Source organism: Amblyomma mixtum, chromosome 3 (assembly GCF_055824585.1).
Source record: "Amblyomma mixtum isolate Tamu chromosome 3, ASM5582458v1, whole genome shotgun sequence".
Lineage (NCBI taxonomy): Eukaryota > Metazoa > Arthropoda > Arachnida > Ixodida > Ixodidae > Amblyomma > Amblyomma mixtum.
This window is the reverse complement of record NC_143014.1, coordinates 95,059,405-95,084,947: the sequence shown is the minus strand read 5'-3', so window position 1 is coordinate 95,084,947 and position 25,543 is coordinate 95,059,405. Positions and strand designations below refer to the sequence as shown.

The 25,543-nt window shown below is 49.3% G+C and overlaps 2 protein-coding genes across 2 annotated transcripts in view; both read right to left on the bottom strand.

Moving 5' to 3' along the window:
- Window positions 1-570: 570 nt before the first annotated feature.
- On the bottom strand, window positions 571-11,528 carry LOC149351010 (carboxypeptidase Q-like). The gene is made up of 5 exons (XM_089576961.1): window positions 10,782-11,528; window positions 4,486-4,577; window positions 3,918-4,075; window positions 2,578-2,678; window positions 571-1,446 (listed from the first exon to the last, which is right to left on the bottom strand). Exons 1-5 carry the CDS (start codon window positions 11,256-11,258, stop codon window positions 871-873), a joined length of 1,404 nt encoding a protein of 467 aa, XP_089433087.1. The 5' UTR covers window positions 11,259-11,528; the 3' UTR covers window positions 571-870.
- A 5,886-nt stretch (window positions 11,529-17,414) lies between these two features.
- The window catches only part of LOC149351009 (carboxypeptidase Q-like), a 29,457-nt gene continuing 21,328 nt past the window's right edge, over window positions 17,415-25,543 (bottom strand). The window contains exons 2-4 of the mRNA XM_089576960.1: window positions 22,405-22,654; window positions 21,699-21,802; window positions 17,415-18,101 (exon numbers count right to left, since the gene is read on the bottom strand). Of these exons, the coding sequence (XP_089433086.1) occupies window positions 17,526-18,101; window positions 21,699-21,802; window positions 22,405-22,654 (930 nt within the window). The 3' untranslated portion in view covers window positions 17,415-17,525. The remainder of the gene's footprint in view (window positions 18,102-21,698; window positions 21,803-22,404; window positions 22,655-25,543) is intronic.

Here is a 25,543-nt window from a genome sequence, read left to right as displayed (position 1 = left end):
AACTCCCAAATTTTGGACATGAGTCAAATGACAACTTTTGGGGGTAGGACAACTGCCAATTTTTGGAGGTGGGCCAAGTGCCAAATTTTCTTGGTGGGCCAAATGCCAGTTGTTGGGGTGGGCAAGGTGCAAGATGTTGTGGATGGGCCCACTGGCAAGCTTTCTGGAGGTGGGCCAACTGACAATATTTGGGGGTCCTTTGGAATTTTATAATTTGATGGTGCCCTGTGCCAATGCCAAATTTTGGGAGTCGTTTGGAAATTCAAATTTGACGGTGCTCTCCGATTGGTTCCAGTGGGTTCACATGACCTTGATGACGTCATCTCCCAATTTCCCAATCAGGGAATTTCGTTACAGAGATGCCGTGTGGTTTTTGCGAGACAAAAACAAAATCTAAATGATATTGTATTAATATGGGCCTGTGTCCGTAGTATTTAGAAATCGGTAATGGGTCGACGACTACTCTGCCTTATTCGCCGAACCCAGCCTCGAGCTGACGCCGCAGCGAGTGCAGGTGCAGGCGGCCTGTCAAATTCTGGAAGGGCACCAACATCGATTTCCGGCTCGATAGTGAATGCATTTTTATTTTTGTCGTGTCTCTGCTACATGACAGGTTGAGAGAGCGCACGTTTCCGCGTAGGACGCGGCAGATGCTGTCACGCATTCAGACGACGCAGGTGAATGGCAGTGTAAGGCACTTCCTCCGTGTTCGCCAGGAAGAACCACTACGCCACATGTTGGTGGCGCATGTCGCTCCTCATCCTGTGCTCACCCCCGCACAGCTTTTCGCGCACGAACGGTGGCTCTGCAGACAGTGAGCAGCTGGGCCACCCGTGCATCAGCAGAAAGAAAGCGGCCGCCGTCGCGCACTCACGCCCGCGGTAGCATGTCCCGCAAATCGGCGACCACGAAGGCGACGGCCGTCCAGAAAGCTGCGCACAGGTCCAAATCACGGCTGCTGTACGCGCCCACAGCGTCGGCGGGGCTGTGGTGGTAGTGGAAGTAGCGCTCGTTGCGGTTCAGCAGCAAGGACACCGGCACGCCCAGCTCGGCCATCTTGGTGACGTCCGAGCCGCGGCCGCGGTCGGCCTCGAGCCGTGTGGCGCCGATGGGCGCCGTCAGCGCCAGCAGCCGGCGCAGGATGCACACGGTGGTGTTGCTGCCGCCGCCCGTGGTGAGGCCGACGGGCGCAAACGTTCCCTGGTCGGACTCGATAGCGAGCGACACGGCGTCCATCTCGTGCCGGTGCCGGCGCACGAACTCGGCGGAGCCCCGCAGCCCGTTCTCCTCGGCCGTCCACAGCACCAGGCGCAGCGTGCGCCGCGGCCGCAAGCGCATGCGGCGCAGCTGCGCCATCGCCGCCAGGCCGATGAACACGCCGCCCGCGTCGTCCACCACGCCCTGGCCCACGTCCCAGCTGTCCGTGTGCGCGCCCACGACCACATACTGCACGACACGCGCGTTCCGCTGAGCCGAGTTGCCGCGCTGCGATCGCAAGGCTGAGCCGCAGTATGCGGAGCGACGCCTGGGCTCTACGAAGCCTCGATGGTACGCGATACACAGTCGCACCCAATATGAGCTACGAAAGTTGTATATTGGAACCCACTTTACGATGCAGAGAGCACCGAGCGGGGCCTCAGTGAGAAAGGGTCTCTTTACCCGCCTCTTTCGTGTCGCCTGTCACACATTGCAATACCGAGAGCACTGTCGGGATGATGCCGTCAAGTAGCGCATCCCGTTGAGCGCCACTGCGCGTCTTTTATTATTTCGATAATTTTAAGAAACGTTAACTTTTCTGGAGCATACACGCTTGTGTATTGGTAGTGTAATTAGCAGGGACGACTATGGGACTCCTAGTCAGTAGTTTAGCTAACGATATCAGGTCAACAACGTTTTCTTTATCAGCAAAGATAATCAACACGCTTGAAGAAAAAATAAAAGGCAAATAAAAGCCCAAGGTTGCCTCAAGCAGAGTAAACTGTGGGGTGAGATGATGCCTTACAATAAAGAAGTTTGCCATACTTTCGACATCCGTATTATGCTAGCTATACAACCTGCGATAGCAGTAATGAGCAATGTTTCGAACGCCATCAACGTGCATTATAAGTTATAGAACTCGAGAGGGCGCGTAAGAATTAAAAGGCAATTGATGATACCAAGGAAATGCGCGGCGGCCGAAATTGGGCAAGTCACAGCGGCGAGGGCAATCGCGTTTTCTAAATTCTAAATAGTGATATGGCTGTCGCCAACGGCTGGTTACAAATTTACAGTTGTAAGCAAGCGCCTATCTGAAATAGTTAAAAGTTCACTATTAGAAATAGTTAATCAGCTTACTAGTTAATTTAATTCGCCTGTTTTCTGGTGTCCGTCAGAACTGGTATTAAAATGCTGCAGAAGCCATCTCTGTAATTCAAAAAGCCTATTTTAAAAAAATTCTGCTCCACCTTCCCTGAAACAGCCTCTATAGATATAGTTCCTTGCACTCCACGGTGTTACGTTGTAGGGACGTTTACCAGTACCGCCGCTTCTTAGAAAACAAAGAGACCTGCAAGTGCATCTCCTCAGTCGCAAGGTTACCTGATCCGGAAATTCCGAGCCCGTGATGTCGGCGACGATGTTCCTAGACACGCCGTCCGTGTGGTTGTTGTCCATCTCCAGGTGCACAACCACTTTGGAGCCTGTTGAGTTTAAGGGAAAAAAGAATGCTTCAATTCGAACGGCATGCTCATGCATGGATGCACCCTTCGTCAAAAATATACAACCCAAAGGGTTTGCTTGTAGTCCGTTTTAGGGGACGCTCTTGCACACACGGGAGTTGTAAGCTTCGGAGCGCTTGACCGACGCCAAACGAGCCATGCTGTACGGCCTGGAAGCAAACTCGGTGGGCTCTGCACTTTTCACTAAGGCTGTGCACGCAAGCGGAAAGGGTTTCATGGGACCCAAAAAAAGCTTGTCGGGGTTTTTGTTTGGTCGCTTAACTGGCCAGTCTGTCTGGCCCCTTGTGTGGACAAAAAATGACTGGCTAAGGCTACGGTTTACGTGAAATATTCGGCGGGAGCCGTTATGTTTTAGCTAAGTTTAGCCAGCATTTTTTTCTCTTTCCATTTTCTCCCCCTTCTCCTTCGCTTCTTTATCTTGATCGCGCGGTGGCTCAGTGGTTATGGCGCTCGGCTGCTGACCCGAAAGACACGGGTTCGATCCCGGCCGCGGCTGCCGAATTTCAATGGAGGCGGAATGCTAGAGGCCTGTGTACTGTGCGATGTCAGTGCACGTTAAAGAACCCCATATAGTCGAAATCATCCGTAGCCCCCCAGAAGACCCTCGTGACAAGATCCAGAGCTGCAGCCTTCGCCAACGGAGTTCCAGAATAAGGTCCCAGCCCGTCAATGCCTTCTACAAGTGACAATAAAGTCTTTTTACCACCACCACCACCGCAGCCCTCCACTTCGACGTCCCACATAGCCTGAGTCCCTTTGGGACCGTAAACCCCATAAAACCAATCTTCTTTATTTTCTTGTTCTCTCTCTTGGCTTGGCTTACCTTGCCTAGCTAGATTCGCTTGGATTGGTGCCAAAAACAGCTACACGATGGCTCAGAGTGGGCTCCCCTCTCGCCGTAAAAAAAAAAAAAAAGAAAGAAAGGGTGGGTGGATCCTGAAAGACAGTTTTACGGCAGCCTTTCGACCAGAGGTTGTACACAAATCAATAACAGAGAACATGTATTTGCTGGGAAAAGGTGCTCACAAATAAATTTTAAACAGCAGCAGCACCAAGTGCTACTTTCCTAGCTTAGCAGGCAGCGTAAATATGCGGCTGGACAGCATCGATATCATTCATATTCATTGGCCTATTTCGTAAAATCTATTACTTGACACAAGCCCGAAATCTCTTTACTCGGCCGAGTTGAGAAGAACTCACCCCGTTCCACGAGCCGCGTCAGGAAGTCGGCGTCTTCGATGGTGACGGCAGCAGCCGGTACCTTGGGCTCACCGGGCTCGTATGCCATCATGCCGGTGTGCAGCGTATAGAGGGATTCCGGGGCCGCAGAGCGCACCAGAGTGGCCACGGCGCCGTGCCTGCGCAGCATCCCTCCCTGCCTCTCATGGTCGCACCGACGTAATCGTTTTCGCGGGGCCTCCGAGTTTTTTTTTCGTTGCGCTCCAAGGACAGCTTGTGACGAGAACTTAGGAAAACTACTAAAGAGTGACAACACAGGTGCACTATATGCACAGCTTGCACACGCATGCATATCGATATACCAAAGGCTCTTGCACTTGTCGATCAGGATCGGGAGGACGTATACAATCCGTGCGCCGACGTGGGCAAAATTCTGACCGGTAGATTTCGATATGACGGAACCTCTTAAAACTGGGCGTGGTGAGCTACATTCTGTGTCTAAGATAAATGTGCTCAGAATACAAGATGACCGTGTCAGCTGATCGACCGCGGAGGCGTCTTGCCAAGTGCATGGGAGGGGCGCGCATACCTGGCTGCCCGGGAGGGTCCCTTACTCCGGTACGGGACGTACTGCCAGTAGTCGGTCCACACTGGATTGAAGAGCACGATGGTGCCGTTCACCTGGACGCAACAGCCGCGCAACAGAAGAGCGTCACACCTACGGCCGCGTGGTGCACTTCATGGGCTTTTGAACCATATATCTACTCCAGAAAATAGCTGTCCATGCATGCTGCAGTAGGAAATAGGCATTTGCACAGAAAGCGCTCGATTATAAAGTTGTCTGAGTGATTGACGCAATACAAGTGCCTACCGAATGCGAAAAGATCGCGCTCAGAAAACTTTCTATATATAAGGATGGCTGAAATGAGCAAATATCAGTATGTTCCACGAATTAAAACCGCCTCTATTGATTAATGATGCAAAAAAAATGATGGCGATTTGAGTTGTTGCGCCGAATGCGAATTAGGCGCGCTAGCAGTTCGGTTTTGCCTTCGGTTCTGGTGTTCAGATCCAGTGTTTCCGGATGGCAGTTGTTCGGATAGCGGTAATGGGTCCATATATGCGGAACTGGTCATTCTCTCCATTCATAGAACCCTGGAAGCCTTCCTACCACTCCTGGTGCGTCACTGCTCTTCTATGGGAGGTGCTGCCATTGGCGGGACTTGGGGTTGATTGGGGCTAGGGTGGACCCCAGGTTGGGCTTCCCGACCAGCCTCTAGCGATTAAATCAGTTGCCGCCATGTGTGTGTGTATATATATATATATATATATATATATATATATATATATATATATATATATATATATATATATATATATATATATATATCTATATATATATATATATATATATCTATATATATATATATATATATATATATATATATATATATAGGTTGCGAAAGCGTGAAGTACTAGACTGCTTATAAGAATATATAGCGAAGTATACGCTTCGTTAAAGGAAACATATTTATTCAACTCGACGTTTCGATCGGAAGACCGATCTTCTTCAGGAGTGATGTTACATTGTTAATGCATCCCCTTTTATAGGGGTGGGCACAGAACAGGTAAGTGGGAAACGCAAAGCACTTAGCAGAAAAATACGCATAAAAATTATTAGAGGCATGCGACCCACACACACACACTCAAAAAAAAAGAGAAAAGAAAAAAAAGAAAAAAAAGAAGGAGAGAGTGCGAGGAATAGGTACACAGTAAGAAAATACAACGTCCAGATGCGGACTCTGCTTTGTTAAGCACCACAGGCTTGCTTATTGACAGGCGTGTCCAGCTGGGAGGTACTCGACAGGTGCGTGGCCGTGCAACAACTTTCGTAGAAAAATGCGAAAACTTGTTCCTTCTCCTGGCCGCGAGAGCAAAAAAAATATATAAAATATGAACCTCCAACAGAGAGAGCAGACAACAGAAAAAAAAGAGAAAATGAAAAGAGCATAGAAGAAACCTCGAAAAAAAAAGTGAAATAGGTAAAAGAAAACCTTTAAAGTAGTGCTTTTTCTTCGCACCCAGCAATAGTGCACCCATCCCTGGTTGAGGGGAAGTATTGGAAGGAATGTAAAAAAATATAAAAAATGTGAGCTTACATAGTAAAATTAAAAAGGAAAAATAAAAAAAAATAAAAAAAGAAATTGTGTGGCATTCGCGTGACCACAAGGTGAGCACACCCGGGGGGGGGGGGGGACGGCACAGGTGTGCCGTATATATATATATATATATATATATATATATATATATATATATATTCACCATAAATTGAAAAACATAACAGGAATTAATTCACGACGTTTCGGCTGGAGGACCACCCTTTTTCGAGTGTATTACAGTTGAAAAACATAACAGAATTTAATTCACGACGTTTCGGGTGAAGGACCAGTCTCGAAGCGCTCCTGTGGCCGCGCGGCAGTGCGCGCACCCGTGACAGAACAATGGTGAGCCTCTGTGCGTTCATCGAGCAGGCGGACTTGACTCCCCGCTTGCTCTACGCCAGGTAGTGCACGCGTGACACGAACGCTCCGTGGGTGCTACCTCGGACGGTATACGCGGCCGGGCGCCCCACCCCGGCCGCTAGTGCAGTGTGCCGCGCGCGCGATTAATCCGAGACAGGACGCTACGTGCGCGCGGCTATGTACAGGGGTAGTCAAAAAATCCCAGGCCGCTCCGAACAGCCGCGGAGCGGCTGCTCTCCGCTATCGGGGCGCTGTTATCGCACGCGTGTCTCGCCGCGCTCGGGTTGCGAGGGTATCCGCTGAGAGGAGGTGACGCTCCCTCTCTCTCTCGCTCTCCATGATAACAAAGCAGTGAAAAAGACAGTGAGGCGCGCGCCTTCACGCCTTCGCTGTTCGAGATTTCCGCACTCGGCTGCCGTGCAGCGCGTCGCGGAGCAGACGACCATTTGCGCAGTGACGCGCGCTGGCGGCCGTATTTAAATGGACTTCGCCTGCTTCTCCCAACTTCTCGGCTTCCTGGCATACGATATAATGCATTTACCTTCACCTAAGCTCTGTTGCGGCTCTCTGAGCACTCACTTTGAGTTGTGACGTGCTATATTTATAGCATTATTGTTCAACTTTCTGGAAATTTAGTACACTCGAATACGATTTCAGGACACATTCTCTGCCTGAAATTCTCAAGGGTTTTTATTGCTCCGTTATTGCCATGTCGCCATGTCGAGTCTTGTATTAATGAGTAGGTTTAATGCTTTCGCGCAGGTAAAGCAGGTAGAGTCGGTCGTGTGTTGGGGAGTTAGCACGTGTTTCTGAAGCTTTGGCGAGTATTTCATGCCATGCTATGCAGTATGCTCCAGCTAAGAGGTTTGCGTTTCCGGCACTTGCACTCCTCCCTCGGCGCTCGCGAATTCGTAGCGAGAATGAGTATTTTGTCACAATGTCAGAATATAAGCGCCCAACGCGTGGGTTTCACGACATGCCGTCATATATGGGCAATCAAAATTGTAGAGATTCAGCCAGATATTCTTGCACCGTTCCTTCGATTTCAGGCACCGCGCTGCTCTTAGACGCGCCAATATACTCGTCAACTCTGGATAGGCGTAAAGTCGGCATCTGTGATTATGTGCTTGTACTCGGATGTGTTTGTGGTTGGCTTGCCGGACTGCTGTCCACTTTGCGTTCAAAGATGTTGCGTTCGGCTTCGGAAAAAGAGCGAATCATTTCGCGTCTGGGCACTTGTACGCATCTCTACTATATACGTGCGGTGTCCCTGTCAGGGAACTTTTTTTGCTTCTGCGTCCTCACTGTTTCATTCAGGAGCGCAGAAATGGTAGGAATTTAATATGTTTAGCCGAATATCATATACGAAAATAAGCTGTTTCTTTGACAAACTTCCAGTTTTTTATTCTTCAACGGCGGCCTCCCGCTGTATCTGTCGTGGAGCTCGTACTATAAGCCGACTGTCTCCGCCGTTGACGTCAGTATCTGGCCTTGCGTGCTCAGCTGTAGTGGAACTAAATTGCTCATGAAATCTGTGTAGCTATACTCCATCCGCAGCCATCGTCCGGCGAGCTGTTCATAGCGTCAATTCATTTCAGAGGTAAAAAAATGTTGTTGAACAGTATTTACACGTATAACGTCCGCGACCACTTATAATTATAGAATAGAACCAAGATGGGAACGAAATATGATGAACCAGGATGTGCTACCCGCGTGCTGATTTGTCTTGTGATAGAAATGGCAGTTGGTGCTGAAAATTCAATTATGTTCGCTGGCGTCAAATATATGTGAATAAAATCTTCAATCGCAACAGAGCTTAGGTGAAGGTAAATGCATTATATCGTATGCCAGGAAGCCGAGAAGTTGGGAGAAGCAGGCGAAGTCCATTTAAATACGGCCGCCAGCGCGCGTCACTGCGCAAATGGTCGTCTGCTCCGCGACGCGCTGCACGGCAGCCGAGTGCGGAAATCTCGAACAGCGAAGGCGTGAAGGCGCGCGCCTCACTGTCTTTTTCACTGCTTTGTTATCATGGAGAGCGAGAGAGAGAGGGAGCGTCACCTCCTCTCAGCGGATACCCTCGCAACCCGAGCGCGGCGAGACACGCGTGCGATAACAGCGCCCCGATAGCGGAGAGCAGCCGCTCCGCGGCTGTTCGGAGCGGCCTGGGATTTTTTGACTACCCCTGTACATACAGTTTACTTCTTGTGTAAGTGATTGTGCGCAGTGGCCGCTCGCGCGCACTTATTTTCGGACAATGCTTGGACATTAGCGCGCGAGCGGCGCGAACTTGATTACTTTTGTATTTTGTAAATAGTGTACAAAGCTCTCCCCTGTCCTTTCTTGCTGTCGCTCCCCTCTATACTTTTCCTCACTATCCTCTCCCTTTCCCTTTCATTTCCGCCGGCTGCAGCTCGGGTGCTTAAGATATTAGATAGCAATTGCCGCGGCCGGTAACACTCTTTTGCTTCACTTTTTATTTTTTAAATAAACCACTACCACCACCTCCAGCCGAAACGTCGTGAATTAATTCATGTTATGTTTTTCAATTTCTGGTGACTTTATCTTAAATTGATCGATCAGCTGCCAAGAAATAAGTTTTGATATATATATATATACTAACACATAACGAGGGTTTACTGACGTTTCGACTGGTGACCAATCTTTTTCAGAGTGCTACATGATTATTCCAGACGAGTATTTATAGGGGTTGCAAAAAGGTTGCTCAACCGACTTATACCGTACACACGCACGCACGCACGCACGCACACACACACACACACACACGCACGCACACACACACACACACACACGCACACCTGGGTAGGTTGCCCACCACCCGATGGGCACGTGAGCAGCCTGCCACAAAACCGGCTTCAGACAGACAGACAGACAGACAGACAGACGGACGGACGGATGGACGGACGGACGGACGGACGGACGGACGGACGGACGGACGGACAGACAGACAGACAGACAGACAGACAGACAGACAGACAGACAGACAGACAGACAGACAGACAGACAGACGGACGGACGGACGGACGGACGGACAGACAGACAGACAGACAGACAGACAGACAGACAGGCGGGCGGGCGGGCGGACGGACGGACGGACAGACAGACAGACAGACAGACAGACAGACAGACAGACAGACAGACAGACAGACAGACAGACAGACAGACAGACAGACAGACAGACGGACGGACGGACGGACGGACGGACGGACGGACAGACAGACAGACAGACAGACAGACAGACAGACAGACAGACAGACGGACGGGCGGGCGGACGGACGGACGGACGGACGGACGGACAGACAGACAGACAGACAGACAGACAGACAGACGGACGGACGGACGGACGGACGGACGGACGGACGGACAGACAGACAGACAGACAGACAGACAGACGGACGGACGGACGGACGGACGGACAGACAGACAGACGGACGGACGGACGGACGGACGGACGGACGGGCGGACGGACGGGCGGGCGGGCGGGCGGGCGGGCGGGCGGACGGACGGACGGACAGACAGAGGGACAGACGGACGGACGGACGGACAGACGGACAGACAGACAGACAGACAGACAGACAGACAGGCATCGGCTAAATGCGGGGAATGGCCACTTTAAGTGCTAGCGCACTATAATTGCAGCTCCTTCCTAAAAGTCGACCGAGCGCATTAGTGGGAATAAATGGTGTCAGCCTTTGTACACGGATGCGAGTTGGTGAATAGAAGGACGAAAACAATTGTGGACGTGCTGCTTGTAGTGGTCGAATAACAATTCAGGAGGCGGGGGGAGAAAACGTTCACGCACAATCGATGTCTCCGCCGGAAAATCGGTGTCGATGCATGCATTTTACTTGCAAAATCGGTCGGTGATGGCGACACTTGGATTTTGTTGTTTTTTTTTGCTAGCTTATAACTGCTCCGTTTTCGGTTAGCGCAGTATCTGTGATTCGACTGCGGTACCCTATCGATAAGGGAAACTTCTATTTGTCTTCTGTGTCCATTTATAATTGATTTTAGTTACGAACAATGAGCTGGCGCGTTGCAGGAAGTGCGCAAATGAAGTTCTGTTAGCAGTTGCGGTTTCGCGGACTCCCCCGTTTTGGTTACAATCAAGCTGATTGCCGACGAAATTTTATAATTGTGAAACGCCCTCGTTAGAGCAGCCATTTCAGCCGTCTCAAATAGTCGTCACTTTCACCTCCCCTAGATGACAAAGCTCTTGGTGTCGCTTTCGTCATGATTAAATGCGAGATGGCTCTAGAGCAGTTCGTATTTCGCCTTTTCGGCAGCTGACAAAGGACCTTTTTTTACAGGCCTAACATATACGCATGGCGAGAGCAAGAGTCACCTGGTCGCGGCGCGCGTCGAGCTCTTCGAAGGAGCGCACCACCAGCACCGGAGCCTCGAGACCCCCGGGCGGCGTGGCCACCGAGCCCCCGAGGCCCAGCACCGCTAGCGGCATGCGGCGGGGCTCTACCAGCGTGGCCCGCTCTCTGCCTCGGAGCCACACCGGCGTGGCCACGGGCTCCGTCTCCACGCGGTCCACGCCGGCGGCCCGCAGCTCCGACACGAGGTGATCGATGGCTGCCTCGAGGCTGTCCGTGCCCACCAGGCGGTGGCCGAACCGGTCGGCGAAGTCGGCCACCGCCCGGTACGTGGTGCCGGACTGGGGACCCCCGTCGAAGGCCGAAAGGATGCTCCGCACCACGGGTCCGTATCCGTCGATCTCCGCGGCGAGCTCCGGGGACAGCTCGCACCTCTCTGCCGGGAGTCCACTCCTCGACAGCAGCGCCGAGAAGAGCAAGGACAGCACGGGGTTCATCATGGCTGGCTATAGGAGGCCCTGTCGTGCGCACGAGTCAGCGAGCGACGGCTCTCCCGGCCGACCGCGCTAGGGACGGCCATCGGCTTGCACCCTTCCGATAAGCGCAGCCCCAGTTGCCGCGATACTCGATCCAGGAGTTCTTATCTGAAACGTCTTCGTCCCGGTAGTGTCTGCAGGAACGTTGCAGGGGCGACGTGCCAAGCAGCGCAATCGGAGCGGCCGGCGTGGGCCCATGGGCGCAGCACGCTGTGGGTGCATGCGGACGCACTGTCTCCCCGAGTTGCGGGGAATCGTTTGCGCAAGGCGCTCACGATGGTGGAGCAGCTACGTAGAAAAAAAAAAACGATAAAAAGAGAGACGGAAGAAAGACCGTTCCCATAAAATGGGCAACAGTAGTGCGAGAAATAGCACAAGGAAACGTTTATACTGGTGGGAAAAAGATTCAACGAGCTTAGCGTGCCAGAAGCCCCGTCTTGTGTGAAATAATTCGTACTAGCGGATTACATAGATGATGGACGATAGGAGCAAAGAGCAACGAACGCCTACTTTTTGCGGGAGCGCTTTTTTCGCTGCTGGAATTTTTTACTCATTGGTACAAATCGCACAGTTTCGATGGTATTCTCTCATTGAATGTGTCTCTCTGTCGCTGTCGACATCGTGATTATCGCTTTCTCGCTGCTCACTGCATGGGCGGTGAATTCAAGCTCCCCTTCTACCCTGCCCCGCGCATACTTGGACTCCGTTGTTGCCGGTCTCATTCCTACTGGTACGTACCACCGATGAGGGACAGTTGTTGATGCTTTTCTCACGTCATGTGGCGAATACCCACTCTGGGTGCTTGCCCCGGACTCGGGTGGCAAGAGATTGCTGATGAGCAAGTACACGTATTGAGAAGAAAATAAGTGAGAAAACACGCACATTTGAGCAAAGTCGGGCAGACATCAAATCAAAAAGGCAAATGCTGTAATTAGAATAAAAATAACAAGTACAAAAAGCTCCCAGACTATCTGCCGTCACCTGGGGGAATAACTGACAGTGACAACGGTATCGCAACCTCCATATGACCATATGAATCGCGCGAGAACAGATGACATGCTCTATAATCCTTACGGCCTGAGTATCCCCGAACAGGTGGCTGCCAGAGTTCTCGGCTGCATCATACCACACTGTATACAACGCCGTTCACCCACGAGAAAGTGCAGTATATGCAGCACTGGCTGTGAACGTTTAGCGCGGTAGCTGACGCAGTCCGAATACGAAGTTTTGTCACACGTCAAATGTTTCTGTTGTTGTACTCAAGAAGATCATGGCGCGTACCCACTGCGGGGGATTGGCCAAGACAGGCGGCGACTGGCAGGTGCTCAAAACGTTAAAAAATGAAATAAAATAAAATAAAAATTATAAATGGTACGCACCCATGCCAGAGGAACAGCTTCGTTGTCGTTGTTGCTGTTGTGGCCTTGGTCTTTGGCACATACCTACAGGGCGGATTGGCCACAAAAGGAATTCAAAGACACATATTACCGGGCTAATTACACGCTGAGAAATTTAAACAATGCAAAAAGAGCAGCGCTTTCATTAGAAAATAAATACGAAGAAAACAAACATAACCACAGTTTAGAATGATACAGAAATCGACAAGTGGAGAAAAGAAAGTAAAAAGCCACAGCGTGATCGCCACCATTAGGAGGGAATCCTTCCAGAGGAATGAATGAACTTGTGGACACCGGAGAGAACTGTTCCGGGGCTGTAGCCCAGCTGTGTAGCGGCAAACGAGAGTAAATTTGGAAAAGTCAATTTCAGGAAAAAACGAATTTCAAGGAAAAGTTTTCAGAGGGTGGCGAATCGGCGAGACGGAGTGAGGAAATGTTCGAATGTTGCAGGCTCATTCAAGAAAGAACACCGGGATGTTAGTGAACACTGAGATCTATGGCGGTAGAAATTTAGAGGAAGCATCCTGCACATAAAGCTGGTAGAGAGTCACCTCGCATTGACGAGAAAGGCATTGACCTGAACTTTGATGCCAGAAGTCATCAGGAGAGAGTGATGATCACTTAGTATGCTTCACCAATAAAACCGCTTGAAATGGCCACCTGCCCACAATGGAAAACGTGGAAGCAGTGCAGAACAGGCTTATTCAAGGAAGACTATACAAGAAGGTCCGCCGTCTCATTCATGCGAATCCCGCTGTGGCCGGGGACCTACACATGACTAACCTGACGAACATGGCAAGGCCGAAGAGCGAAAAAGAGAAGACGCAAATCTGTCCGGGTTGGAAATGTCAGGGCTGTACAAGCTTAAATGGCATTAGTCACAATAATGACCTTACAGTACTGAGCACATAACTTTCTCATGGCCAGAACCGTGGCCAGAAATGGCTTTTTGACCCCCGTTTTCGTCTTCGCTTTCGTTCTCTGCGTCTAAGCAGTCGACTTCTTCGTCCTGTGCTATACTCCCCTCCTGTCTTTTGTGAGTCCCGATTTCACGTGCAGATAATTTTTCGAAGGTGAGGCTCCATCGCGTTTTTTTACTTTCTTGAAATTCTTAGCACATTTTTAAAAGTTATTTTCAACGACAGCCATTCCGGTTAGTTCACTTCGTTCAACGATCACGGCTTTTTCTGTGTTTCTGGTGTTTCTATGCCTCATAATCCGAGAACGTCCACGGCCAGGTGGTTATAGCTGATGATAAACTGAAACAGAGACAGCATGCGATGGTGAACAGATGACGTCAGACTTTGATTTCTTCATACTGCGCTGGCTTCTTGAAATCAATCTCTACCATAGGATTCCACTAAATTCAGATCAAAGGTCTTAAGCGTGTATTGTTCCATGCGTCAATTTTACAGCAACAGCTGTTAAAGGCCCGTTCCCTGGATTTGGCGTCGTTGTAGTAATAGTTTTGTCAGCGTAACCGGACGGTGATTGCCACGGGAACCACCGGGGGGGGGGTCGTCGTGGAGGGAGGATGTGGAAAATAAAAAAGAGTGTTCTATATAACTATACGTATATGCATACCACTCTCAAATTTTTTACCTCATAAATCGCGAAACGAAAATAGTTCAGCAGCTGTCGCTGAAAATCGTGTTACACAGCAGTAATGGTCCATTAGTTTTTTTGTGATAAAAGTGTCGGTTAACCACAAAATCTTGGCACTGAAATTTTTGCCTTTCAGGTTTCGATGCCATCACATATTATCTCACCGTGGTGTCTGAACGGGCTTGATTCGCCGGCGCACACTAACAATACTATGCAGAAACGAACGCGAGTGTGTTAGTAGATACCCTCCACTGCACGAGCACCGTGATAAACCGTAACGAAATTCCTTCCTATCAGAGCTGAAGGCTGCGTTGTGGTGGTCGTTAGTCGTTTCAACTTTTACGTTTCACACTTAAAGCTGCAGCTTCCAGGGCGGCTGCGTTGTTTTCTTAACTCAGACGATGGCAGGTTTTTGTGCCACGGCTATTAAAACTGAGATTGCTTGCGAATATGCGCGGTGAGTGAACAGGACCCCCCCCCCCCCCCCTTTCTCAGTTGAGACTTCGCGGTATACGATTCAGGGGGTGCGTAACTGTGGCTCCTCCTATAGTACACTTGGATTCCTTTCTTTGTACGTTTGAGCTGGCAAGTTTGACTGAAGCTTGATTTTGCATCTCTTTGTCACAGACCGTGTACTGTCGGCCGGAAAAAATGAACCCCGTGCGCTGGTTGCAAGTTTAATTTGTCGAAATCAGGCGTAGCAGGAATTGTTTACTCTGTCGATAGAAGCTAGGCACCGTAGACCGCTAGATGATCATTATTTTCTGACGTAATATGTTAAGCTGTACGGTAATAAAAATTTGGAGTCGCTTTTCGTGGTCCATTTACGTTTCCTGCCGACAGTACAGGTGCCCAAAAAGTAAAATGTAGCCCGCGTCTGTGGTATAAATGGGCTGCTTCACCCGCATGGCTAATAAGGCCAACGCCAAAAGTGTGTAGTAATAGTTGTGCCTCGTGCGCCTATGCTGCATACACGCGCATGCGCTGTTGGAGCTGTCCGCGATTCAAGTTTTTCTCCGCTCCAGTGCCCCGGCTTTATTTTGGGTGTACCTGTACATGGCGTACATGCCAGACAGAACACAAAGCATGCAAGTTTAGGAAAAAACATTGCCAATATTCTTTTATCGTAACCGAGAGTCGAGAGTTTCGAGTTGAAAAGTTCGGAGCATGACAAAAATGAAAGCTAGAAATACTTACCCCTAGTGGTTTCACTGCTTTTGATATGGTCAAGTGAACGGGCGATGATGTGTCAGGCATTCCCGCACATCTAACACACATCAGCGCTTCTAGAATACATTATGTGGCAGCGGTCTCGATATATTGAGTTCTGAATTTTGTGAAAGGAGTACGTGTTTATGAACACTGAGTTGTCTGTTTACAGTTACGATTTCATTCCTTGTATGCACATTTCGATAATGCCATTATTCATGCCATTATCGATAACGGCCAACTGACAACTTTTTCCGACACTAGTGGCCAGCTCCTGGCGCGGTACACTACCACGCCTTTACCATAAAGACCTTTGGCGTAAAGGCATTTACCGTAAAAGCTTTTAATCTAAAGGCCTTCAACCTGAATGTCTTTACCATAAAGAGTTTTGACACAAAGGTCCTGAAGGCCTTTGATCCAAATGTCTTCATCACTGCCGTTGTCATTAATGACCTTTACCAATATTTTGCAACGTTCATTATTGTTCAAAAACTGGCACTATATCACTATAACTATCACTATTAATAAGTGCTACTGTCTCGCCTAATGTTTGCTGCATTGCCTATGATCACCCACTACTATCATATGGTCTACTAATGACGTCATGCGAGACCATGGTGACGGCATTGGGGTTTTCAGACCACTGCTGCTGGATAACAACGCCGGGTTTCATCACCGTAGATCCATACAGTGATTTCACATTAAAAAAAAATGGGAACCTCCAAAAATTAGACACTGGCATTGTTCACGATTCAGTGTTTCTTATTTTCATTTTCGGTTGTCCAGTTTTACACAGTCTTGATAATGTGCGGCTCGTTCCCTTTGCACAAGAGCTATTCTTAGGTGCACGTTTGCAATGAAAAGAAGGTGCACCCAGCCGCCTGTGTCTTGTTACCGGTTAGCTGTGTGTTCGTATATACAGAGCGTCCCAGGTAAACGTAACCAAGTTTTTAAAAAAATATGGAGTGTCCTACAAGAGTGAAACCAACTCGGTGCTGTTGAGAGTCGTGTAGTCGAGTCTGCAGTATTTTTTCGTTCTGCGAAGTTACTGAATTTGTTAAGACTAACTAGCTAGCTTTTTGCAACATTGGATTCGGTGAAGAAATATTTCAATACGAAAGTTGTAGATAACCTTGAAAAACAACCGGCTATGTTTGCAACAAGGTGCTGTTCACGTAGTTTTTTTTTTACTGGCCTTAAAAGATAGCGGGAGAAATTCAAAATCTGCCACTTCACAGTGGTGCTTCTTCAGCGCAGCGAGATGCGCTCTGAGACAAAAACAAAATCCGCTTATCTCCGGTACGCTGTCTCCGACCGTGTTTTGCGTTTGCACTGGGCGTGGGATATGAGTTGAGCGGATTTTTCTCACTGAGATCGCGTTTGGGCCGCTCAAGTAGCACCGCTGTCGTGTGGTAGATTTTGAATTTCGTCCGCTTTCTTTTAAAGCCGATAAAAATAGCGACGTAAACGGTACCTTGTGGCACACATTTCAACCCACTGTTTTTCAAGGTGATCTACAATTTCTGTATTGGCACTTTTTTTTCCTTAAAGCCAATATTTATAAAGTCAGTTAGTTAGTCTTAATAATTAACTAACATTGCAGAAAGAAAAACGTATACGCAGACAAGGCCACCCGACTCTCAACAGCACTGAGTCGGTTTCACTTGCCTGGCATACTCCATCTAAAAAAAAAGATTAAATTTAATCGGGACACCTGATATGGTGTACTCCTTCATAAACAACAACGTGTGTTCATGTACCAGCTGCACCTTTCTTCGAGGATGCTTATATGAAGTGGCCTCGTATGAAGGGGTGCCACCTTGATGCTAAGCCGGTGTCACTTTGCTAAGCCGGTGTCACTTTTGCTTCGTCGCAAAAAAAATCGTGTCGCAATTCAGAGAACGTTGGCAACGCCTCCAATTTACTTTATTCAACCGCTCAGTCCGCCTAGTCGTAGGGGCGCGGATCAGCCACGGCCAGCGTGAACACGGAACGGATCAGTGGCGGGTTTTATTCGAGTCTAGGGGCGCGGAAGGCGCTCGCTCAGGTCGGCGAAGACGTAGGCGGTCGCTGCCCAGAAGGCGGTGCACAGGTCCAGGTTCGTCGGGTCCTCCACGGTCATGGAGTCACCGTCCGTGTGGTGGAAGTAGAAGTACTCCTTGTTGTCCGTGTCCAGCGAGGCGCCCGGCACGCCGGCGTCTATCCAGGGCTGGATGTCGGGCCCGTCGGCGCCCAGCGTCAGCCGCGTGGCGTTGATGGCCCCGAAGAGGCGCATCACCTGGTCCGCCATGCAGCGCGCACGGGGGTCGGCGGCGGCCAGCCGGAGGCCCAGCGGCCGGAACGTGCCCAGGTCCGACTCCATGACCAGGCTGAGCCGGCCGCGGTCGCGTGCGCCGTGGCGCTCGTAGTAGGAGCGGCCGCCCCATACGCCTTCCTCCTCGCCCGTCCAGAGCAGGGCTCGCAGCGTGCGCCGCGGACGCAGCCCCAGCCGACGAAGCAGCGCCAGAGCACGCCACGAGATGAAGGCGCCGCCGCCGTCGTCCATGGCGCCCTGGCCTACGTCCCACGAGTCCAGGTGGCCGCTCACGAGCACCAGCTGCGCCATTGCCCCCCGCCTCAGCTCAGACACCGGGCATGCTCTTACGGCCACTCGCCTCGCCGCGTGTGGAAGTAGGCCGGTCGCCTCTTCGAATATTGTGGGGCGGTTTTAGGCGAAGCTACGTTCAAACTAGCAAGCCAACAAGACTCTCGTGAAAGCGAAGCGAGGGACTCAAAGCGAGCCTCCTGTTTCAGCGACCGTGGGCCGGGATCACCTAGCTTGCCACTGACGCTCAGCTGGTCCCGGTCGAGCACTCCAGAATGATGCACGCGCCTAACTCAACTACGGTAACGTGGCATTAGCTACTTGACCCATTCATTAGACAGCATTAAAGCAATGCCATGCAAAAACGAAGTTCCTACTGAAGTCTTCTTGATACTCGAACGATATCGGTGGTAAAGTTTTCAGTATTCAAGTACCACTCGACTATTCGATTACTTACGGAGCAAGAAGCCCAAAAGTCTAAGCAAGTCCAGCTTTCTTGGACATCACTTTTAATTGTGAGGCATATGGGAAATATCGTAAGATACCGTTATGAACATATTGGTGGGAATGGTCCAACCTTCCGATGCATAGCAAAATATTGCTTTCGTAAATAACTTCCCGCTGCAAAAAAAGGCGCTTGTCTAGAATTTCTGGGTATGGACTCCGGTGAATCTTCCGGCGCTGCGTCCCGCAGAGCAAGAGGTTCTCGGCCATTCTCAACAGCAATAATGCCCTTGACATGCAGGCATTGCAAGCTAGCAGCACGCACACCTCTTCATGAAACTCGCTAGAGCGAATGACATTTCTGCCGTACCGTTAACCGCAGCTGCTCTCTCCTGCTGCACTGGGTCCTATGTTAGGCAAGATGAATCAGTGGGATCCAAAACCTCGCAAGCTAAGACGGAACAGTTGGCACAAATCTGGACGCCCTTTACATCGCGTCGCGCTGCCGACTGGTAGAGCTAAAAGCAAGCGCTGCGGCCGGTACCTCCTGCCTTATTTCGACGAATGGCAGAAGCTTCGCATTTCAAACAGGCTGCACCCGTCCTCACCTCCGTCCCGTTTGATGGAGCTTTCCCCTTCCGGTTCGTTTGAGTAAGAACGAATTTGCGTATTCGATCCGGAGTCGTGTTTGGTTTCAGCACTGAAAGCATACGGCCGTTCGCCAAAAACAATGACATACAGCATTTGCACAAGGCCACCTTTCGTTCAACGCACGCTTCGTTTGCGGTGACACGTCGACAAAAGTTATGGCGTGTCAACTCCCCCCCCCCCCCCCAAAAAAAAAAAAGTAGTTGCAAATAAGGGAATAAATAAGGTAGGGGGGGGGGGTGGAAAATACCTTAATTATGAAATTCAGTTCGTTATCTCGGTACCCTATATTAATCTCGAGGCAGATAGTGCGAATTGAAGCTTGAAGAGGACTGGACTACATAAATTGCTCCCAAATATGGCGTGTTTCCGAGTTTGTGTGTCAGTTAGTAGCGGTTCGCAGAAAAAAAAAGGAAATTTTATCAGCCAGAGCTAACACCTGGGCTAGGAGCTCGCAGTGGAGAGCTGCGAATTCATTTCGACGAAAAACTGGGGTTCGTGCATCAAAATCTCAGTGCACAAATAGCCGCCGTGGCCGGGAAATGAAACCGGTGCCGCGTGCTCCGCTATACAGGACGCCCTAATTATACTTTGACTCCACAGCGTGTTCTTTGGTCAATACATATGATGAACGTTTTTTTTCAGCTCTTCAAATCAATGTTTCTCAAAAGTGCGGTGCATACTATATTGTCTACATGAGAGGCTTTCTGGCTACTGGGCATACATGAGCGGAGTTTTCGTCTGGTCATGTGACGGGATTCTTCCTAAGAGATTTGTTCTTGCTGCGCGGCTTTGGATAAATGCTCTTTGGGTTGGTGGCTCTTTTCTCAATGTTTTCGTTCGCTTTGATACTCTGATGTATATATATATATATATATATATATTGTTTTTTCTTGAATATCTACCCGCCTTCCAGGCACAGATCGTGCTTATTGTGTGCGCATTACTACATGTTCTTCCGTTGCATTACCTTCCATTTTTGCCTATTGTTTTCAAAATATTTATTCATTGGCTTCCAGTGTCTGTTTTCTGTTCCATGATTGCTCCGTGCATTTGAAAGTTTATAACCTTTTACTTCTATTCCTGAGTTCTTGTTAAACATCTTACTCTCACAACGCTGAGTGTTTACCTTTGTATTATGCTAGCTTGCCTTATTGCGCTTATTGATTAGACTGTTTAACTTATGCCCTTCCTGTTATAATCTCATATGGGATTGACAGTATGCACCAATAAATAAATAAATAAATAAACCTATATATATATATATATATATATATATATATATATATATATATATATATATGACGTTCGATGACGTTCTACGTCACACCTGCGGTAACTCAGGACGTTCCACGTCCGCCGCTTATGAACGTGGGTGGCGCTGATGAACACTCTCAAGGTTAGGTTACTTGTAAACATAAATAGCCCCGAAAGCAGAAGATTTGACAGCCGTCGCCGTAGCTCAGAGGTAGAGCACCGGACGCGTAATTCGGAGGTCGTGGGTTCGGATCCCACCGGCGGCAGTGGTTGTTTTTTCTTCTGCTTTCCTAATCAATTAGCTTTAAGCCATAACATATTCAGTAATATTCTAAATTGATCAACACCACAAAATAAATAAATTAATTACAAATAAAAAATCCCCTGTGCCCCTTGGTTTCTGTGGCTGTTGGCTTCTTTCATATATATATATATATATATATATATATATATATATATATATATATATATATATATATATATATATATATATATATATATATATAATGAGTAATTACTCCTTTATTATATATATATATATATATATATATATATATTGTTACGTAGCCGTTGGGGCTCGTAACCGACAGGCTTTAATGGGGGTTGACCTGGACGGCACCGGAGAGCAAGCCAAGCGCACAACACCCAGAGGAGGCTGGGACCGAGCTTCTTCTTTCACTCGCCGGTGCACGAGACTTGCGAAGAGCAGCCGCCCAGCGGCTACCTGTAGAAACGTGGCACTATATATATATATATATATATATATATATTTTTTTTTTTCACGGTGTGAGGCTGAAAAACTTATGTGTGAAATCCAACAAAAACTTCAATCTCGGTTTGGTTTATGGGGGTTAAACGTCCCAAAGCGACTCAGGCTATGAGGGGCGCCGTAGTGAAGGGCTCCGGAAATTTCGACCGCCTGGGGTTCCTTAATGTGCACTGACATCGCACAGTCCAGGCGCCTCTAGAATTTCACCTCCATCGAAATTCGGCCGCCGCGGCCGGGATCGAACCCGCGTCTTTCGGGTCAGCAGCCGAGCGCCATAACCACTGTTCCACTGCGGCGGCTCAACTTCAATCTTGGTTGCGACCTCATTCATATGTATTAGGTGTATATCTAAGCAGAAACCGTGCACCATACTACAAGGCGAAGGCTCCTCTTTCGCTGAATGCAACGCGCGCTATCCATATATGTAAGCTGCCTTTCTGCTGCATGCTTCTCCGATCGTTTGGTTTAGTTGGGGTGCACGTGAAGCTTACCTCCTCGGATTTGGTTGTGCCCCTCAGCTCAGCTATCGTATTCCGAGACGTGGCCAGGGGCAGGTTTTTGGCGTCCATTATTATATGCACGTCCATCTCGATTCCTGAAGAGAAAACAGAAAGGAGGCGGCTAGATGATTGAAGACAATGCTGGAGAAAGGGAACAAAATGAATTGCGCGTAGCGTTCAGCAGGACCAAATAGCGAAAGATCGAGTGTGCGAATCTCGCTGTGCACGCAGCATATAAAAAAAATTGAGGCAATTTAATATACCAGGAAAATAATGCTCTGCTCGTTGTTCCTACTCCTGCAAAGGGTGTACAGTACGTGCTGAGCATCGAAGTAAGTTTACCGAGAGAAACAGCGGCACGCACCTCGTCGTCGCTGGAGCTTGCTGCTTCATCTCCCAGATGAGTAATTTGAATATAACGCTTACAATTGCTTCTTTAAAACTTGCCAAAGCAGCGAATCGAGAACTATCCAATTTCGATGGTCGTTCAAGTGGTACGGAACGCTTGCCAGCCCGCACTTATGGCAGCCGAAGTTCTTAACTCCGGACTTACAACGAGCGTGTGTTGTTCTCATATGATCGGTCTCCGTTAGAGGAAAACGAACCCGAAATTTAAAAGCTCTACTAGAGTGCCCTCGACTGACAGATCGACCTGCACGTGTATGAAATTGTGATGTCAGTGCGTGAATGCGCTCACCTCTGTCCTGCATCCTCCTCAGCAGCTGGGCGTCCTCGACGGTGATGGCGGCGCACGGTATGCGGGGCTCACCGGTCGCGTAGTTCATCCACCCCGTGTGCGGGCTGCCGATCGAGAAGGGCGTCACGGAGCGCACCAGCGCGGCCACGGCGCCCACGCGCTCAGCCTCGGCGGCGCCGTTTTCGCGGTACAGCACCGTGCGCGCGTAGCTGCTAAAGTCCTCGTCGAACACCACCACCTTGCCCCGGGCCTGCGGACGGCAGCCGCCAAGGGTGATCACACTGGGGCGCCGCTTCACGGCTCCTTCTGACATTTGCTTCAGCGTTTGCACGAGTGACTCAGTCGATATTCAGGGGCACATGACTTGAAACGCGGAGTGTAGGCTGTCCCGAAATTCGTCTGCCGGTCAAGGGTCATCAGCATCATCGTCATCACCATAACCTTATCCCAGCTTTTCCCAACTGTCGCCCCCTACTGCCCCCCCCCCCCCCCCCTTCACTTCGGGTGCACTATGCTTTCGTAATATAACATCGGTTACCTGTTCTTCGCAAGGCATGCCCTGCCCAATTACATGTTACCTCTTGTTGGTTTCAGATAGAGTGCGTGCAGTGCTTTGAATCTGGCTGCATCGAAAGGGGTCTCTAGTAATTCGAACACAGGTGGAGAGGGAAATAAAGAGGGAGAGAGAAAGGGGCTGGCGGCGTGTTTTACACATCGTTCGATACAAAGGCGAGAAATCATTTTTAAAGGGAGTTGTTTGCTCTCAGTTCATGCCACAGACAGGAAACAAACGATTCCCACGCTCCGCCAGTGTGCTCGTTGTTGTTGCGTAGCCTTGGAGCTGAGTGGCCAGCTCTGGACTGACTCGCGGTGATGATGATGGTGACGATGTCCTCTGGCTTAATTGCACAAGACTCGCGGTGCGAGGGCACGGGGTTTCTCTTTCTTCCAGTCTTCGTGTAGTGCTGCCGACTTTTTTATTTTTCTTCTTCTCGTGTTTTAGAAAACATGTTAATGATCCTAGCTAAAAATCACAGTGGAATTTTCGAAACGATAGAGGAGAAATGTTCTCACCGCCACTGAAAAGAAGAATAAAAAATTGTTGCTTGCTTCGGATTCATGCAGTCTCTACGTTCTAGCGCGGAGGGGGGGTCTAGATTTCTTGTCAATACTGGTGGGGAGGTCTCTGAGTCCCTCCGAGACCCCCCTGACTTTAAGCACTGGGAGTATACCATTATTTAGTTTGTTCATGTAGGAAGTTGTGGCAAAATACTACACCAGGGTGGTCTAATCCTGTTCTGGTGAGGGAGTGCGTTGTCGGTTGTGGTCACCAAGATCGGGCTGCACCCAAGGCCTGCGGGGTTAAGCAATTCCATTGACTCGCGGATTTTTTTATAGTTAACTCTATTAGCTATAGCTATATAGCTATAGTTTGTAGTTAGTGCTATAGTTATATAGCCCACTCTCTTCTCTTTGCCTCTAAACGTTATTCCTAATATTTTTCTTTCCATACGGTGCGGTCAAGGGCGAACGCGGTGATAATATACGGCAGCGTGGCGGCAAACGACGAGCGCGAAACCGGGATACGAGTGATGCTTCATGTGAAGCTGGGATATTTGGAAGCCCTGCTCCTTCCACTGGAAGCGGGTGCTTTCCCTCGCGAAACGAGGTAGAGCTTTGCAGCTCGTAATGTGGCTCAACATTTATTGAAATATGACTGCTGCCTCCAACGACAAGGATTTAAAATCAGCTGCACAGTACAACTAACTGCTCACCGCTCTCTCGCAGCCAGTTTGCCCCCCTTGCTGCCTTTGCGTTACTGAGTGATTTTAACGTTAGCTTTTATACAGTGTCAAAGCGAGCTCTGAAGCATATATCCTTCTTTCGGTCCGCAATCGCAAAGCAGCAGAGAACAAAGAGAAGGAAGGCGCTCGTATACTCTTTTATCCTCTTCATCCGCGCCTATTTGTTGCGCTACCCACTAGCCAAAACCATCACACTGCTAAGAAAAAAAGGACAGGTGCCGGGCATGATCTCACGGGGTCGGAGGTGTACACCATTGCTTAAAAGACGTGCAAGCTCATGCGTTAAATGGCATGCAAGAGGTAAGAATTTAGGAGGATCTGTCCTGGTAAGCTTCGATTGGTTTCATAAACACGAAGACACGAATTGGTCGTTTCGTACGTGCGGCAGCTCACAATATGGCCGCCAACAAATCATCATCGACAGCACCAACTGCCCTGTCGCGCTCGGGACCAAGAAAAACTTTTATGTCACTTTTTCCCCAAAATTGCACAATCATTTTTACATACATGAATATGGAGGCATGACATTAGTTACACTTAGTTACGTCAGAAAACACATTTCCGGCATTCAGTACTGAAACACTCCTGCCAGAGAGTATACAGTGAGTCCGCGGCTGCTAGCGGCAGCGGCCGGAGGTAAAAAATTCGTCTTAGAGGGTACTGCGCCAGCAATCATGATTTGGCATTCGAGCGAGGACCAAAATGCTGCGTCCAGCACTTGTCGCGACGTCATGCGAAACAGTGCGAGCCTATGATGACGCGTCTAGGTTCCGCGGAGGCGTTCATGGCGTTAAAATGCGTTTCAAAGCTGGTCCATTACGAGAAGAGCATTCCGGACAGCCGCATAGCTGATATCGGATCATAGGCGAGGCACGATAGCCTGGCCATCTTCAGTGCTCTCCTCCAGAACGCAATCAATTTTCAAGTTTTAAGTTTTATTCATTTTTTTTAGCTACATGAAACGTACAGATGAATACATTTAATATTATAACAGAGAAAGAGGTCGCATAGCAAAATACTGCAAGGGGGACCCCTTTCCGTCTCGACGCAGTGGTCGCTCACTCGGGGTATTTCCGTCTCTCTTCTGCGCGGCAGCTCGGAATTCTTTTTTTATTTGAAAATTACAGACGGGAAAAGACCGTCACAAAGTCCAGCGTCTCAGACGAGGAGAGCGCTGCACGTGCCTCCTCGCTTATGCTTGTGTTGTTTGCGCGCATTCCACAATACTCATCGCTTGCTTCTAAAGAACCGCGAAAGCATGTTGTTCTGTGCACCCTGTCTGGCTCTCACGCGCCGACCTGACGCTCACGTCAGCGCCGTCGCGGATCGCTCGG

What these genes read in the sequence shown, in the direction of transcription:
- LOC149351010 (XM_089576961.1), bottom strand. Translation starts at nt 11,258, where the DNA reads ATGATGAACCCCGTGCTGTCCTTGCTCTTCTCGGCGCTGCTGTCGAGG. An exon ending in TCGACGCGCGCCGCGACCAG is followed by an intron (nt 4,578 to 10,781) that starts GTGACTCTTGCT and finishes TGTTGCGTCCAG; the next exon opens with GTGAACGGCACCATCGTGCT. An exon ending in GGACCCTCCCGGGCAGCCAG is followed by an intron (nt 4,076 to 4,485) that starts GTATGCGCGCCC and finishes GATGCTGCGCAG; the next exon opens with GCACGGCGCCGTGGCCACTC.